Here is a 19027-nt window from a genome sequence, read left to right on the forward strand (position 1 = left end):
TTACATATGCGAGGCTGAAAACAATATAGTGGCTGGGTAACTGATCTACACTCATATGCTCATCATTTGAATTTTTAAATGGTAGTAGGCCATACATTCCCCTGTCCGCCTTCAGAGTTTGAGCAAGCCAGAGAGGTACGTAGATGTGCCTCCCAGAATTTGTAACTGGCAACGCGGAGTTTATAGCTAGTTCTTTTAAGAACTGTGCTGCCCATTATTATTTTTTTGTAATATTTTACTTCTATTACCAACAATCAGAGAAGGAAATCATACAACTGTGTTAGGTTTTATAAAAGGTTACAAATGACTTTAATTTTCTTTTTCAGTGGCAATCTGTTTCATTAACAGACAGTTAATAAATAAAGGAAACAGGAGAAAAGGAAAGAAAGCCCAAACTATGACACACACACAATGACAAGGTGCGTGCTAGCTGATGGGTGAGCAGAAAATACAGCGTGGTTTAGTAATGGCCGAGCTCCAGCTCGCTCGTCGGCAGGCACAGCCAGGTGGAGTCCCTTCACGCGGAGCAGCCCTTTCGCGAAGCACCCCGACCCGATTGCAGGTCGAGCGCCCGCCTTCTCTTGGCGGGCAGACTGAGGGCTCCGCCAGCCAATAGGAAGGAGCACAGGGTCCGCGCCCCGCTGTGGAAGTGCCGGGGCGGGATTTCCTGAGCTTGGCCGGGCCGCCTTGTTGTGGCTGCGCGGGGGAGGGGAGGCTGGTCAGCTGAGTGCGGCGTGTGGGGCTGGGGCGAGGACGAGGGGTCGGCCTGTGAAGACGCAGCCGTCGACATGCCTGGGATAGACAAGCTGCCCATCGAGGAGACGCTGGAGGACAGTCCGCAGGTAAGCCAGCGAAGGCGGCCAGCCCGGGCCTCGCGGCAGGTGGTGGAACGAGGAGGCAGTTGGGTGGTTGCGACTTTCTTTGATTCTAATTTGGAGGAGTAGTCATATGGTAGTCCTAACCAGCGGACCGCCCAGTTGCTCTGGTCTCTCTAACGCCCTGGGGCGGTTGGGTCGTCCGTGTCATCTTGCCAAGAGGCAAGTTTCCTGGAAAAATGTAGGCACAAGAACGCTACGCGTCAGGTTCAGACTGAGGTGTTGCAAAATATGTGGCCAAAACGGCAGTCTTGAGCGTGGGTTAGGATCCTCCTTTAAGAACCAACAGCCTTTGAGTACGTGGTTCGGAAAATGCAGGACATGGTTTCGAATACGTGCCCTAAGGAGCAAGAGGATGAGGCTCTTAACAAATGGTAAACAGCAAAGAGAAATCAAACCTTCCCTTATTTTTAAAGTCCTCGGAGAATGCAGAGCTGTGAAAGAGCAGTGTAGAATCTGTGGAGAGTATTCCTGGGATGTGACGTCTTTTAGTGTCAACATAGTACTTTTCTTAGTCATTGGTTTTCTGAGGTTTTCAGCTATTGGTAAAGGTGAAATCTTTTACGTTCTTAAAGTGGTTGTATAATTGTTTAAACTGATGTCTCTGTTTCCTTCACCACACCCTTCCTCCTACTCAATCGTAGTAGGTGTATTAGATTGTAAGTAACTTTGAAATTTTAAATATATAGTATTTTAAATATGGTATTAACTGAATTTCCTGTTCATAAATTAATGCTTCATATGCATCTATGCATATTTATGTAGAAGTAAATCTTATTGTAAGTCATAAATAAAAGTGTATGTTTAGGATTGGTTTCCAGTGCAATCATATACATGTGTTCTCCATTGAAATACTATGAAATTATTATTAGCGGCACTCAGTCTTAATCAGATTGATAGTTTTTCTTCATTCCTTTTAAAAAAGAAAGGCTAGAGTTCTATAAAAATATTTAACATTGACTGATTTTTTAAAAAATATTTTAATGCACATTTACTGGAATCGTACCCCCAAATGGATGACTGTGGCGGGCAACTTCTGTTTTCTTTGAAGGGTTGGTTTTAATTGCTGTATCAATAACAGCAAAAATCTGTAAGCATTTTTCACCATCTTCACAGTGCCCTATAGCCTTAGTAAAAGCAGCAGCATTTAGCATGGAAATATCATGGGAGATAAATGCTGTTTTGTTAGATTAGCCTCTTCTGAGATGGTCCTGCTACTCATGTGGTCATTTTACATTTTCTGCATGCTGTATGCCCTGTCCACAGTCCTAATTCTTTCAACATCTGCTTAAAACCATATGACACTTTTTCCTGCAAAACAGATAGTAAACATTTGAAAGCATTGTTATTAATATATTTTCAATATGGCTCCATCTGGAGATTTAAATTCAGAGACTGAAGGCATGAACAGACAAGACAGATCTTTCTACAAACCTGAGAAAAGCCCCAGGTTTGCAGAAAAATCTGAAAAGAAAAAAACCCTAGGTGGATTAAAACCCCTCAGAATGGTAGATACAGCACATGTACCTTTAAGAAGTAAGTGTCCTCAACAGTGGCTGTTATGGGAGTTCCTAGGCAACCACAACAGTATTTCCAGCTTTTCTGTCAGTGAAATGGTAGGGGGAAGGCAGGGTCCTTTCCAGGCCTAATTTGCCTTTGAGGGATAACTCACCAAGGCCAGGCCTTGTAGCAACTACTGGTAGGCCTAGGTGTTCACTGCTGTTCAACAGTACATAGCTGAAGATTGAGGCGTTAAAAGATGGATTGGGGAGTGAGAAGGAAAGAAAGAAGCAAGGGGAGAAGATTTGGGGACTGCCAGGAGGAGGGAAAGGGGAAATCACAGGGGAAAATGAGATGTCCTCTTTAAGTTCTTGTGGGTTCCCCACTTGTATTAATATAAAGTGTATGCAGAAACATTTCATTATCCAAGTTTATTGATACAATTGGGTATAGAGCAGGGATCACTAGGGGAGGTAAGAGGGGAGATAGCTGTGAATTTCCTTCATTGAGCAGGGGGTTGGACTAAATGACACTGGGAATCCTTTCCTGATCTATGTTTCTGTGTTTAATTTTAAATTCTACTTTTGATGTATCATTGTGGCTCTGTATGAGATATGAGGCAGGAAGTTTCTAACTGAAATCTCATCTCAGCCATGAATTCATTAGATGATTTTAAGCAAGGCACTATTTCTTCATTTCCCCCATTTTTTCCTTAGCAGTATAATACTGAAGTGATGTCTTAGGTAATTTTGTGAATACAACTAGCAGAATTAAAAATCAAAATATAATTGAGTGTGAGAAAAGCTTTAGAAACTTTTTATACTCTAAACAAATGCGATCTTTTTGAGGCAAGAGTTTAAGTTAGGAATTACATATTACTTTATTATATAAATATAGTGAAGTGCCTTAAATCAAGAAAGCTAGGAATTAGTATGGTTTTTGAGTTGGCTCAAGTGACCATGTAGTATATATGCAAGCAGGTGACTGGTTAGAAGAAGTTGTGGGCTGGTATCTGCAAGGACGAATCAGCTGTAGGTTACAGTAACTGCAATGTGCACTTTTTTGCCACTATTTCTGGAGGCCCTGAGTAAAACATGATACCTGTTGATTACTAAGTAGTCTCCATTGTTGTCTGCATAAATTTGACAATTGTAGTAATATTTTTGTTAAAAACTTCTTAGTGTGAAGTATCATACAATCAGGGCAGATAACCAGTTAAATGTTCAGATTTAAGAGGCTCTGAATTTTTTGCTGAGCTGGATTCAGGTCCAGCAGCATCTTAGAGACCAACTAGATTTCTGGGGTGTGAGCTTTCGAGAGTCAAAGCTCCCTTTGTCAGACACATGGAGTGGAAAAAGGTAGGAATCTTTAAAGTCCAGGCAGAGGGTGGGAGGGGTATAGCAAATTAGATTGTCAGGAAGCAGGCTATATTACATATTGTAATTAGCTTGATAGAACATGGGTGTGAAGTCTGTAAAATTAGCATCTGTAAGGTGAGAAAAATCCTGAGATAGTATAGCTGCTGCTGTTCACTTGTTCCAGGGATCCCCCAGGATCTATCAGGCTGGTTTGCTTCCAATATAAGAGTTGTGCTGAAGGTAAGAGGTAAGTTTATAATAACATATGCTCCTTTAGAATATTAAGATTCCATTAAGCTGTGTGGTGTCTCTTGTATTATAATGATTTGGTTAATTGCAGGGAGAACTTATGAGGAAAATCCATTAAAAATAAGTTGTTCAACAATATCATAAGGGATGGGACTTATCTAAATTTGTGATACAGGGTCACATTATTCATTGTCATAGATCCAGAGGGGTTAGCGGTGTTAGTCTATAGTAGCAAAATAGTAAAGAGTCCAGTAGCACCTTTAAGACTAACCAACTTTATTGTAGTATAAGCTTTCAAGAACCCCAGATCTCTTCATCAGATGCATGATGAAGATAGCTATGGTTCTTGAAAGCTTATGCTAAAGTTGGTTAGTTTTAAAGGTGCTACTGGACTCTACTATTATTCATTGTGATGCTTTTTGTCATCTATGTAATACGTAAGGATAATTGTAATTTTAATAACTATAAATATAGTAGCCATAAATCAGTGATTGTTTGTCTTTGGGTTTCTACTCTGTTATCTTGGTTGTTTTTCTGCTTTTCGTGTGAGGATGGTGATTTTAAAACTTTTGCTGTGAAGAAATCTGTCAAGAAACTTCTGTGTATCTGTTATGGTTTTTCTGTGCATTGTAGAATATTCTGGAACACGTTTTGGGGTACTTCATTCCCACAACAACTAGCCAACTGTACTGCTTTCTATCACCCCTCTGCATAAACTGATACAATATAATAAAATTCACCAAATTCCCTTTTGGCTGAACAATGGGGAAGATGGCTAGGATCAAGCATGGTTTTCAGGGAAGTTTGTTCCCTGTTAATGATCTTGTGATTGAGGAAATAAGCATTTGAAAAGAAGCCCTAGGACTTGGGAGGTTGTGCTAAGTACTGTGCTATTTAAGATGTGACAAATACTAGTATCTTGCTCTGTCAACTTGACTGTCTTTGGCCTCTAGAGAATTCATTAAATTTAAATACAGAAATTGGAATCTGTTTATCCATATGAAGTACATACTTTTATTAATGTAACAATGAGTAATCTTGTTCCTGGTTTTCTGTTGGTTTCTCATTCTGGAAGCAATTTTCCCCCTAGATGTAGAAATACCAAGTTTACGTTGAAATCAGTAGGAGTACACTTAAGTTGTGTGTAGGATTGTGCTGTTAATAGTCTTTTCCAAAGCTACTGCCGATCAATTTCAGGGCTGGGAACAACAAAGGAAATTGACGATGTATTCAGACAGATATGAGTAGTTTTTCATACACAAAACATAATTAGCTTGTTGAATTTTCTTCCACCAGATATGGTGATGACCACTGACTTACATGGCTTTTGTAAAAGATTAGATATTTTAACAGCTGAACAAGCCAGTTGTGTTGAATAAAACCGAAACCCATATTAACATGATGTATTGGTTGGTAATATTAGTACCTGAATTTAACCTCCACAACCAGAGGAGGTTTACCTATCAATTTTTAAGAAGAAGGTTGTTGCCTTCATGCCTTGCTTGTAGACTTCTCAGAAGCCTCTGACTACTGTTGACAATAGGAAGCTGGGTTTGGTAGACCCTTGGTTTCATCCAGCAGAGATGTCCTTATATTGCAGTAGCTCTGTGCACATATATGTATGCATAGCTTTCTTTTCTTCCAGAACATGCAGTATTACTTTCCCAGAGTTCAGAAAGCAGTTGGCAATTCAGCACAAGAACTTTCAAAGGGGAAATATTATGTATGTGCAATGAATACACTCCTCTCTTTCTCAATTTTCTGTTGAAAAGATTTTTGACCTTGCCAGAGTTTTGTAGCACATTAAAGAACAATACAGTTCCTCCAAAGGAGGCAAGCACTCAGCCAAAAAAAAATTCTTTATATCTAGTCCATTGCTTGTTAAAGTCCCAAATTCAGCTGCAAGTGGTGAGTGAAATCCTACTATATAATTCCATTAGCGTCTTTCCGACACACATTCATCCTGGTGCACCTGCGCGGCGCACCAGGATAAAAGTGCACCATGGAATGCTGCCAATGGAGGGTGCGGGCTAGGTAGCCCAGCTGGAGGAAGAGGACGGCACAGGAAGAGCGATGTGCTCAAGCCCCGGTGCAGCCCGGCGATGGGGTGGAGACGAAACGCCCATCGCCCTCAGAGCCCCGCTGAGCCGTGCCATGCCTCTCTCGGCGGGGACCAGGCAGAGGCGAAACACCCATTGCCCTCGGAGGCCCGCCGTGCCGTGCCTCTCTCGGCGAGGACCAGGCAGAGGCAAAACGCCCATTGCCCTCGGAGCCCCGCCGCGCCGTGCCGCTCTTGGTGGGGACCAGGCAGAGGCGAAACGCCTGTCACCCTCAGAGCCCTGTCGTGCTGCAGCGCTCTCAGCAGGGACCGGGTGGAGGCGAAATGGCCGTTGGTCCTCGGAGCCCCGCCGCGCTGTGCCGCGCCACTCTTGGTGGGGACCGGGCGGAGGCGAAATGCCCGTCCCCCTCGGAGCCCTGCTGAGCTGCCCCGCAGCGCTCTTGGCCGGGACCAGGTGGAGGCAAAACGCCCGTCCCCCCTGGAGCCATGCCGCGCTGTGCTGTGGCGCTCTCAGCAGGGACAGGGCAATGGGGCATGATCAATGTGCCCATCGCCCTGCGAGGCCCGCTGCAGCCGGGCATGCAGAGGGAAGAGTGAACCCACTCTGCCCTCCCTCCCTGGCTCCATACCCTGCCTTCCAGCCCTCCCCAGACCCCTCCTGCTTTTCCACCCTCCCCAAACCCCCCTTGCCCTACTTGCCATCCCGCCCCACACCCCTCCTGCCTCTCCACCCTCCCCAAACCCCCTTGCCCTTCCTACCTGCCATCCCTCCCTACACCCCTCCTGACTCTCCACCCTCCCCAAACCCCCATTGCCTCCCTACCTGCCATCCCTCCCCAGACCCCTCCTGCCTCTCCACCCTCCCCAAACCCCCATTGCCTCCCTACCTGCCATCCCTGCCCAGACCCCTCCTGCCTTTCCACCCTCCCTAAACCTCCATTGCCTCCCTACCTGCCATCCCTCCCCATACCCCTCCTGCCTCTCCACCCTCCCCAAACCCCCATTGCCTCCCTACCTGCCATCCCTCCCCGTACCCCTCCTGCCTCTCAGCCCTCCCCTGAACCCCATTGCCTCCCTACCTGCCATCCCTCCCTACACCCCTCCTGCCTCTCCACCCTCCCCAAACCCCCATTGCCTCCCTACCTGCCATCCCTCCCCACACCCCTCCTGCCTCTCAGCCCTCCCCAGACCCCCCTTGCCCCTCTACCTGCCATCCCTCCCCACACCCCTCCTGCCTCTCAGCCCTCCCCAGACCCCCATTGCCTCCCTGTCTGCCATCCCTCCCCACACCCCTCCTGCCTCTCCACCCTCCCCAAACCCCATTGCCTCCCTACCTGCCATCCCTCCCCAGACCTCTCCTGCCTCTCCACCCTCCCCAAACCCCCATTGCCTCCCTACCTGCCATCCCTCCCCAGATGCCCCTTGCCTCCTCCCCAGCCCCAGCTTTCTAGAGCCTGTTGTATTTATTTGCACAACGGGCTCTGTTTCTAGTTTGCTAATAAAGGTACAGGAGTATGATATTTCCAAATACATATCTGTAGTGTAGTATTCACTAGGGAGAAGATTGGGCCATCTTAATCAATAGTAGAGACCAAGAATCACAGTCCCAAATTCAATAGCTTAAGCAGGAATATTGGTCATTAAGGAAACATCATAGTATTCAAATACACATTATATATGAATCTGTGTAACTTGCTGCAGATGTACAATTATATGCATGCATAGCAGTTTCTAATACTTGTATCATCTCTGAACCAAACTACATATGATAAGAGCTGCACAATTAGAATCTTTTTAAAAAATATTGATTAGCAGCCCTATCTGAGAGTCGCTAGAGAGGAAACATTTAACACTTTTCTTACTTGTTATGCCCGATGCAAGCCAGGTCACAAGTGCACAACCTGACTTGCAGTCAGACTTAAGCAGCAAATGAACAATGAGCAAATGCTAAACCCTGTGAAGACAGAGAAAAGGCTTCTGGTTTCCCTTCCATCTCGCATCCACTGGTGAAATGGAGTGGGAAACTGGAAGTTCCTCCTCCCCCCTTGCAGTGGAGGGCAAGCTCTGTTTAAGGTAAGTCAGGTCACACACCCCTGACCTGGCACTTTTAGGTCAAATTGTGCTTTTTGACCCTAGGTAATTTTTCAGAAGCTGCAGTTAGCTTCTCAAGTAGAAAAAGATGGGTACAAATGCTGTACTCATCTTTTTCTTTCTGAGCCGCTTCTTCAGAGGTTCTATTTAAATTGGAGAAAGGACACAAAAGAAGAGGGGGTCCCATGTGAGTTCATGAGTATTGATTCTTATAGTTTGTACTCTTTGAAATGGAGCAAAGAATTCAGGATATAGTAAGTTAAAAATATTCATTTGGATCACACATAATGCCGTTGGGGTAGTATTTCCTGCCTTTCTTCCATGAAAGTGCCAATGCATTTCATAATTGAGGTCGAAACCCAAAGGTCTGCAATGGAAGTATTGCAGAATGAATATCTATACTGCTAAAGTTGCTCAGCTAATCTTGGGTGAGGGCATTTCTGAACTTTGGGGTGGAAATAAGGTGCTTTTTGAGATTTTAAGCAGTCCATCCACATGTGCCTTCTGAAGTCAAGCATATGAATGGTATATTTCACACACTACATTCAGGATAAAATCCCAGATCCTGGACTTCTCCCACAGGTGCTTAACAAGTGGTAAACCCAGAGAGGAATCAAACCTAACATTAAGAATTTGGCTGAGAGGCATCAGGCACAAGGGTCTCATTAAACATATTGCTGAGAGCTATGTATTGTATACATACACCATAAGTAGTTTCAGGAGAGTAGCCATGTTGGTCTGTGTTAAAAGAGCAAGGTTTAAGTTCAGTAACACCTTAAAGACCAACAAGATTTTCATGGTATCAGCTTTTGAGAGTCAAAGCTCCCTTTATCAGATACGAAGGGAGCTTTGATTCTTGAAAGCCAGTACCCTGAAAGTTGTTGGTATTTAAGGTGCTACTGATCTCCAGTCTTGCTATACACCATAAGTGTACATGTATAAAATTGACTTGTCTGGAGTGTTGCTTTTATATGATAACTACTTATCGGCCTGTTAATCCCCTCAGATCCTCCCAGAGTTGACTTCTGATTGAGTTGTCTGGCCACAACATAAGCCTGCGTTTCTCCAGTGGCTCTTCCAGTGTTATGTAACATCTTCTGAAAGAGGAGTGAAGGTCTGCCTTCCATGAGAAATATAGTGTCCTTTTTACCTGGGTGTTTAGCAGTTAATTTAGTAAGGAGAATATTTTTTCAAGGGAAAGCTGTATAGTTTGTTTTATCGTTTTATTGTTTATTACTTGCAGGTCAATTTTTTGTCATTTGCCCTAAGTTGCTGTAGTTATTGGGAAGGGTGATATATAAATATTTTAATAAATTAGGTATTTGATAACCATGTTGTGTACTTGGGCAAGGATAACAGGTTAGAGATAAAGCACTGCTCTAAAGGGGTCAATGGCAGCAATACAAAAGACAGAGTACATATCACAGGTGTTTGGGCAGAAGAGAGATTACATCACCAGTTCAGTCCTCTGGAACTCTTATTGTTGCATCATGACATAATGTGTTTTATAGTTACTCTGTTTACGTATCAGATTTCCTGTTTACTCTTAGCACTGTGATTCCCTCTTGCTAGAGTAGTAACTGAGTTGCTTATAGGAGATAATATAGAAAACTGGGACTTCATTTTTGGAGTTATTTTTTTTTGGTCAGAGCAATCCCCCTCTCCACTCAAAGTTGAAGCAAAGAAGTTCACAAAGAGTGTCATTTTTTTAGTTACCCAGTTTTTTAAAAAAAGATCTTGCATATACTTGCTATGCTAAGTGGGAAGAGAAAACTGCCCAGTATTAACACCCATATTTGTTTAAAACTTTTCTATTCCAACTTTCTGTCCCACATGGGATATGCAAAACAGCAATTAGCAGCATAAAACAAGCACTAGTAACAATAAAAACCACAAAACATGAACATGAAACAATAAGTGATGTATTGGATTCTGTAAAGGATTTCTGCTGAGGGAAGGGTGTATATGATTTTTTGCCAATTCTTCCTGTTGCAGATCTTTGACTCCCTCCCTCATTTTTTACAGAGGTCCCCTTACCCAAGGAGTAGCATTTTGGGGGACACTTGAGGCTGCGTGAGGGGAAGGTAGAGAAGTCCCGCTCTGCAGATGGAAATTTCTTCTGTTCACAGAGATCCTCTGTGGGATCCAAGCCAATGAGCAGTAAAGCCACAAGTAACCCTTCAGAAGGCAGCGGAAGCATATGAGGCAGCAAATAATCATATAGTTTGACAGAAAGCTCTCTTAAATAGCAATTCTTTAATTTACTTCCTGAATCCTAATAATAAGAAGTCAAATGGATTGCCTTTGAATAGTCCTAATGCAATCACTAAAAAGACCCTGGTTTGCATCACTGTATATCAGACAATTGCAGTGTGTTTGTATGCTTGTAACTACCCATGGTTGTAGTCTTTTGTTATCCTGCAAGATGGCGTATACTGTAGACTGTTGCCCTTCATGGATTTGTGACATCTGGTTTCACTTATTCACTGTTTATGATTTGATCACTGTTCATGATTTGATCGTATAATATGGTTTTCAGTACCTTTTACTCATTAGATCATTAAATGTTGTGAAAGATTGGGGAGGTACTTTTGAGAGGCAGCAGAAGAACCCTGTTGCTCAGTAATTGTGGATATTGCCATTCACAGTGAGCTGGAAAGTGGATCGCTTAGGATGATCAGGGTCTGCTCCATAACTAAGGCTGAGAAACACTGGCTTATAGCAGTTTTTTAATATAGTCCAATGGTATTACATCTTTAATGCCAATAATTTTTAGTATGGGGTGCGATTTACTTCTAACTATGCCATCTGAGCTGGTATAAAATAGGACTCTTTTCAAACTCTGTCTGAATAAGTGAGCTCTCACTCTGGCATTGGAGGCAGGGTGCTTCCTGTTTGGTATCTAGTAAATATGTGCCAAAACACATGGTAATATGGAGTTCTTTTCACCTAGTTGTTTGGGCTGCTCATGAGAGTACTCTTTGAATCTGTTATTCTATATTGATACGCTATAAAAATAACTTCTCTTTAATATTTAGACTCGATCTTTGTTGGGTGTGTTTGAAGAAGATGCTGCAGCAATTTCTCGTTATGTCAACCAACTATATAAAGCCATGCACCGAATCTATGATGCACAGGTAATGTTATCTTTTGCAATTTGAACCAGCTTTTCAAAATATTGATATTATTTGAGTGTTATTCAGTGGGTTTGCACACTTTGAGGGCTCGGATTAAAAATAATTATTTCCTGAATTTCACCTGCTCAGTTTTTGTGTAATGATAGTGTTGGCCTGGCTTCTTACTAACTTTTTTAATGCATGCGTTTTCCAAGCCTGTTGTAATATTTCTGTATTGCTTGTGGCTCAGCTCTGTTTTGAGAGAGGATTGTTTGCAGGATTGAAGTTACATCACACATCTTCATGTTGCATTGTTCTACAAAACTGAATAAACTTTTCAAAATGCTTCAGAGATGTAGCTTGCTTCAATCCTGAAATTATCTAGATTTATACACTGTATTGTAAATATTAGGTAAATATTAAAGTCATTGTAGATTATGTTTTTATAAGTACCATGTGTGTCTCCAAACTATCTGAATTTGATCATCTAAGTTAGAAAATGCCTGTTATGTGCAACTAAAATTAAACGTATAATTAAAACTGATGAGTTAAATAGATGAATTAAGTTACAGATGAGCTAAGCATTAGAAATGATAAGCTAATTCAGAACATTGTTAGCATCAGCCTGTTATGGCCATCCAACATGCTAAAACTATGTGGTATATGTGTGAAATCTATAATATTTTTCATTATCAAAGCGGAATAAGAAATAAATGGTTGTCTTTGTATTTTTTAATAGAATGAATTAAGTGCAGCAACACATTTAACTTCAAAGCTTCTAAAAGAATATGAACAGCAGGTATAGTTGTCTTATGGAATGAAATACTTGATTTAAGTTCTGATTGAAATTGCCAACTTCTTAATGTATCATACAGGAATTAGACATGCTTTTCCCATGCTCTTTTCCTCCATGCTCAGGAAATCTTCAGCCACTCAATTCTTATAGGTCAAGTTACTGGCATAAGAGATGACTGGTAAAGAAGTCGGCATCCTATACTGAGACTAGCATTTCTACCACAAAAAAAGAAACCAGTATTTCAATTTTATAGCAACCTGGGCATATTTTAATTAAATTCTTAGAATTTAATTTGGAGTTTGGGAACCATAAACTAGCTAACATATTTATGGATTTAACCTGTTGGAGGCAAGTTCTAGACAATATCTTTTCCCTGGCCTACAGTATTCTGTCAGAATTCTTTTCTGCTGTGGGCTTGTAGTCTACAAAGCTATAAATACCATTTGGTATTAGCACATGTTATAGTTAGACATTAATTCTGAATTGCTACAGAAAAAAGTCAATAAATGTTTATTTCGGAATAAAAATGGTGTGTGTTGTGTTTTGATAGCGCTTTCCTTTGGGTGGTGATGATGAAGTTATGAATTCCACTCTGCAGCAGTTTGCAAAAGTGATAGACGAGGTAAGTCTGAGTGCATTTCTTGATTGGTAAATAGTATGTTTTCAGTGACATAACTTCACAGCTGAGGAAAGTAATGTGTAACACCTCTAAAAGAAAAAATAGGTGGCATACATTTTGTATGGTGGATAGTTGCTTTCTAACTAAAAGTCTAACAGCATTTTCACAAGCGATGTTAAGAATGATATACTAATCTTCCATATTAATGATTTAAATGAAAAAGCCACACTATTCAATACATACAAATTACTTCCTATATTAATAGTTATCTATTTATGTTATTTCTAGTCTGCTTTTCCCACTGAGACTCAAGGTGGATTACACAGTGCAAGTCAATACAATTGGAAGCTAAAACATTCAGTGAAGAAATACAAGATGCAGAAACTTGAAAACGAGCATAAATCCAAACATTGCTGAAACAAAGTATAAGTAATTAAACTTGGCATCTTTAACAATAAGAAACTACCCCGTAGGAGCATATCTACATCAACCAAAAGTATCCAGTAGTATAGTTTTCAATCCCTGTCCCTTTACCAAAGCATTTATCTGAGACATTTCTTAGAGCACAACCTTATTACCTGAGTAAAAAAGCCCTTCCAAATAATTCAGTTTTGCATAGGTTGTGGACAGCCAGGAGAGTGGGAGCTTTCCTGACCACCTTAGCCAGGCCATTCCATAAGGTGTAAAGTGTGTGTATGGACAGCTGTTGATTTCCCCAACTGTGGGGTGGAATCTGTAGAGGGCCCTGTTCAGACAAGAGAAGCTGTTGTGGCAGAGTAGGGGGAGAAGTTGTCCTGCAGATAGGAGGGCCAAGGCCTCAGAGGACTTTGTACATGAGAGTCAAAACCTTGAATTGACCCAGGCAACTGATAGGTAGCCAATGGAGTGACGTTACTATTTGTGGAATGCCAAAAATAATACACCATACTAAATATACACAGAACAAATTCTGCCCTATGGCCTTGCATTGTAACTTAGGACCAAAAATTAAAAATAAAATACTAAAAATAAAATGAAGCTAAGGGCTGAAGAAGGCTAAACACGATTATATTTTTTTAAATGATTAGTTGAACAGTACTAGTTTTAAGAGTTCTGTAAGGCATGAGGAGTAAGGGAAAACAGAAGTGAAATAAAGGAAAAATACGGAGTTTGAGCACAAAGAACTGGCAGAAAAAAAGACCCAAGAAGGAAGATACTGAATGAACAATATTTGTGTTCCTGATGCACACCAAAAGGCGTTCTTATCTTCATTTATGAAAATATTTTAAGAGGGACTGATTAAAAACTCTGACATTTGGTAAAGACTTAAAAGAGTACAATCCAGTGGAAGTTGAGCAGTGTTTTAAAGCCCTATTAATTTCAGCTGCTAAGATTTAAAGAAATACTTAACTCTCTCATTGACATTAATAGGATGTCAAAGTGCTAGATGGATTGTACCCTGCGTATTTTTGACACAGTCATGTAAGACAAATTTAAATTTGATGTTGAAATTTTCCATTCCAGTCACTGTAAAGCAGAGGAAAACCTACATATTTGTAGTTAAAAATTTTTTGGTCTGTTCTTTCCTCCCTCTCATTAGCTCAGTTCTTGTCATGCTGTTCTGTCAACTCAATTAGCTGATGCCATGATGTTTCCCATTACTCAGTTCAAGGAAAGGGATTTAAAAGGTACGGTAGCTAACACTGCCAATTATGTTTGTACAAAGAGTTTATTCTGTAACAGTTAACATGTTTTCCTTTTTTTTTGCCCAAGCATTCATTATCTCTCTTATACCAGACATCTAAAACCAGTACAAACTTAGGAGTTTCTAAGTCTTATTTAAGTCAGTGGAGACTTTTTCTGGCTCTTGGATGTCAGTTTAATTTTAATTTTGTGTAAAGTGCATCATCATCTACAGGAATGATTGTAAGCAACTGCTCATAGTATACAATCTAAGTGCATTGACCTCTTAGGAATAAATGGAATGGCCATCTTTTTATGGGTATTACTGTATATGGTGGTGAATGATTTAATTATGGCTGTAGTTAACTTAGATCATGCTTAAATTAAAATATTCATAAAAATTGAGCAAATGCACATTCACTGTTGAATAAAGACTCCATTTTAGATTACCATATAATTTATTTATTTTATTTATATTTCAATTTATAAACCGCCCATCCTCAGGGACTCTGGGCGGTGAACAAGTTAAAATCAATAAAAACAAGAAAACAACAATTCTAAAATCAACATACAATAAACAATAATGAAATACATAAACCAGGTGCAATGGTGGCGCGACCCCCCCCCCCAAAGGCGGGAGGCCAACATGGCACCACCCCCTTCAACCACCGCACGCCTGGCGGAACAGCTCTGTTTTACAGGCCCGGCGGAACAATAATATGTCCCTCTGTGCCCGGGTCTCTATTGACAGAGCATTCCATCAGGCTGGGGCTAGGACTGAAAAGGCCGTGGCCCTGGTTGAAGCAAGGCGGGCTTCCTTAGGGCTGGGGACCACCAGTAAACATCTGCTGATCGAAGCGGTCTCCGGGGAACATACAGGGAGAGGCAATCCCAAAGATATGCCAATCCCAACCCGCTCAGAGCTTTAAAGGTAAGAACCAATACCTTGAACCTGATTCGGAATTCAACCAGAAGCCAGTGCAGCTGGCGCAGGAGAGGTGTGATATGTGACTGTTAGGATATACCAGTCAGGACCCGCGCCGCTGCATTCTGGACCAGTTGTAGTTTCCGGATCAGGCCCAGGGGTAGCCCAGCATAGAGTGGGTTACAGTAATCTAGCCTGGAGGTGACCGTTGCATGGGTCACTGTAGCCAGGTCCTGGGGTGTCAGGTAGGGGGCAAGTTGCCTGATCTGACAAAGATGGAAAAATGCAGACTTGGCAACCGCCATGACCTGGGCCTCCATCGACAGGGAGGCATCCAGGAGCATGCCCAGACTCTTCACCACTGGCAGAGTTTCCAGTGGTGTCCCATCCAGGGCAGGGAGCTGGATCCCAACATCTGGCAGCCCCCCATCCCAGCTGCAGGACCTCCATCTTCACTGGGTTCAGTTTCAGCCTGATCTGTTTCAACCATGCCGTCACAGCGTCCAGAGCTCTGGCCAGATTGTCTGGGACCGTGTCTGGCCGGCCGTCCATCAGCAGAAAAAGCTGGGTGTCATCCGCTTATTTATGACAGCCCAGCCCAAACCTCCGCACCAACAGGGCAAGGGGGAGCATGTAGATGTTAAATAACATCGGGGAGAGTATCGCCCCTTGCGGAAACCCGCACACCAAAGGGTGATGGGGCGATAGATCTCCCCCAAGCGCCACCCTCTGTCCCCGACCCTGGAGAAAGGAGACCAGCCACTGTAAGGCTGTCCCCTTAATCCCCACGTTGCCGAGGCAGCTGGCCAACAAATCATAGTTGACCGTGTCAAATGCTGCTGTGAGATTGAGTAACACAGGCAGCGCTGACCCACCTTGATCCAGATGCCTGCAAAGGTCATCTGTGAGGGCAACCAAGGCCGCCTCCGTCCCATGGCCAGGGCGGAAGCCAGACTGGAATGGGTCCAGGACTACAGCATCATTCAGGAATTCCTGCAGTTGTACCGCCACTGCCCGCTCAATCACCTTGCCCAGGAACAGGAGGTTCGACACGGGGTGGTAATTGGATGGGTCAGTGGGGTCCAAAGATGGTTTTTTCAGGACGGGCCGCACCACTGCCTCCTTTAATGCTCCAGGAAAATCCCCAGAGCTCAGGGAGATGTTAACAATGGCCTCCAAATGGTCCCGTAGCCCCTCCGAGCTGGCCTTCACCAGCCAGGATGGGCAAGGGTCCAGAGGACAGGTGGTTGGCCTCGTCCCCTGCAGGATCCTGTCAAGTTCATCCTGGGAGAGCAGCCTGAAATGATATAATACAGACCCAGAAGACAGCCAAGGGGTCTCCAGTTCCCTTACTGTATCAATAGTGGGCAGCAGGCCATGGCAAAGGGACAAGATTTTGCCCGCAAAATGGCTCGCAAAAGCCTCGCAGCCAATAGTCGAATTAAGAATTTGGTGGTCTCCCTGAGAGAGGGAGACCAAGGACCGAACTGTTTGAAATAATTGAGCCGGGCGTGAGCTAACGGACGCAGTAAAACTCCAATTTGTAAGTAATTTTTTTAATAAATTTGAATATTAGGATGCAGTTAGATATTTGAATCTTCTTTAAGGACAATTATTTATTTATTTATTTATTTCGAATTTGTATTCCGCCCTCCCCGCAAGCGGGCTCAGGGCGGATACCGACATATTAAAAATACAATTAAAATACAATAAAAATTCATATTCATTAAAAACAACACATTTAAAACAAGATGGTGGACAGCCTTCATAAGGAGGGTTTTATACACCTCTTTTTTCCAGGCCGGCGGAGGCCCAGCCTCAGCCATATGCCTGGCGGAACAACTCTGTCTTGCAGGCCCGGTGAAAAGATAGTAAGTTCTGCTGGGCCCTGATTTCAGCAGACAGAGCATTCCACCAGGTGGGAGCCAGGACCAAAAAGGCCCTGGCTCTAGTCGAGGCTAGGTGGGCCTCCTTGGTAGTGACAGAAGCCTGAAATCAGTGAATCAACTCTGTTGGTACTGTTTATCAGCAAAACCGCACTAATACTGTGCTGTACCTTAAATAATATATGTGCATTTCAGAGATACTGACTTTAAAAGAAGTATTCCAGATCTCAAGCAATGGTAAGCATACCTTAAAGATAAATTTCCTTTTGTATATTATCTGTGCTTGGACTGTATGTACTCAGAATTTACAAGTTTTGTGTTTTATTATTTTTAAGTGCACTTGAAACAGCAGCAGCAGCAACACCCCCTCCCCCATTTCTGACTCAAGAAACAGTGCAATCTTAATGCCTTTTAAGGCTGTTGGAGGAAGTAACTCTTATTAGTATTACATAGTTTGTTTGCTGATTTGTCAGTAGGAATAATTATCCCTTGGCCTCCCAATTTGAGAAACAGCAAATTTTAAACGAGGTAGCTGTAAGAAATGCATAGCAAATCCTTGATGAGGGAGGGAGTTTCCTTCATCTTGTATATTGGAAAAAGGAAAAAACATTCATGAAATGTAATCAGTGCATTAGAGTCTCAGATGATTTCTTCGTTACCTGATCTGTGAAAATATTTATAGAATGACTGGTTGTTTATGTACTATCATAATTCTGATTATGTCAGTATATTTACTAATGTTAACATTTTAGGCACAGAAGCTTAAAATAAAATCTGCTTTTTATAATTAAGACTTATTTTCATGTATGTTAAAACAAGTTCTGTGATGGGCAGTTAACCCTGACTTTTAGGAAGAATGTATCTCACTTCTTAACGTGAATTTTTTTGGTGCTACTAAGATAGTATGTACATATGAGCTCTTCGTAAGTGCAGGATAAAAATGTAATTTTCTTCTGCAGATCATGATGCTGCCATCATCAGATACAGTCGTTTGTCAAAGAAAAGAGAGAATGAGAAGGTTTGAATAATTTTTAATTTTTAAAGGGAGGTACGTCTGGCCTCTACCAGAGCCAGGGCCTTTTCGGTCCTGGCTCCAATCTGGTGGAACTCTCTGTCTAGGGCCTGGCGGGATTTGTTATCTTTCCACTGGGCCTGCAAGACAGAGAACGTTCCACCAGGAATTTGGTGGGGGCTAGGCTGTCCTCTCGCCAGCCATACCACTGAAGACCGTCCACCACCCATGCAGGAGCTTATAAGTGTGACGCAGGGCTTGATGTCTGAGCCAAGCCCTGCGCCTAAAATGCTGTATTTTAATATTTATATCTGCCAATGAGACATTTTTATTGTATATGGAGTAGTGTTTTAATGTTGATAATGTTTTTATTGTTTTTAAACTGCATGTTATTAATTGTATGTTGTCACACCGCCCTGAGCCCATCTGACGGGGAGGGCAGTCTAGAAATGCAATAAATACAGCCTGTAGGTTTCATTTATAAAATGATTACAACATCTAATAATGTTTAAATGGTATATATTCCACTGCTTTCCACACCAAGTTTGTTGGGCAGTTCTGGAAGTATTGTGAAGAAAATCTTCCCACTGTACAGGTGATGATTGTATGTCCGTACAGTAGGGAGTAGAGATGGGCATACACCAAAAAAACCCAAAAAACCGAACCATGAGATTCGTGGTTCGTGGATTTTAAAGAACCAAAAACCACGAACTGGCACAGAACTGGAGCCAGTTACAACCTAGTTCGTAGTTCGTGCGGTTTAAATACCACTTTCTGGCCGCATAGCAGCGGCAGGGAAAGGGGCATTTAACAGTTTAAAGGGCCCTTTCCTATCTTGCAAGCAGCAGGTCCTTATCAGCTGGCAGGCGGCAGGGAGGG

General features: G+C 42.4%; 1 protein-coding gene across 3 annotated transcripts in view; it reads left to right on the plus strand.

Annotated features, from left to right (window-relative positions):
• The first annotated feature begins 688 nt into the window (after positions 1-688).
• Positions 689-19027, plus strand: part of APPL1 (adaptor protein, phosphotyrosine interacting with PH domain and leucine zipper 1) — a 46372-nt gene continuing 28033 nt past the window's right edge. For 2 of the 3 annotated variants that reach the window (XM_054976206.1, XM_054976208.1), the window contains exons 1-7: positions 689-842; positions 11171-11269; positions 11988-12047; positions 12595-12666; positions 14243-14330; positions 17332-17373; positions 18096-18154. In XM_054976206.1, the coding sequence (XP_054832181.1) occupies positions 789-842; positions 11171-11269; positions 11988-12047; positions 12595-12666; positions 14243-14330; positions 17332-17373; positions 18096-18154 (474 nt within the window). In that variant the 5' untranslated portion in view covers positions 689-788. Of the gene's footprint in view, positions 843-1178; positions 1250-11170; positions 11270-11987; positions 12048-12594; positions 12667-14242; positions 14331-17331; positions 17374-18095; positions 18155-19027 lie in introns of those variants that run through there. The other variant, XM_054976207.1, reaches the window with a different exon arrangement.

Source organism: Eublepharis macularius, chromosome 4, assembly GCF_028583425.1.
Source record: "Eublepharis macularius isolate TG4126 chromosome 4, MPM_Emac_v1.0, whole genome shotgun sequence".
NCBI classification, from domain to species: Eukaryota; Metazoa; Chordata; class Lepidosauria; order Squamata; family Eublepharidae; genus Eublepharis; species Eublepharis macularius.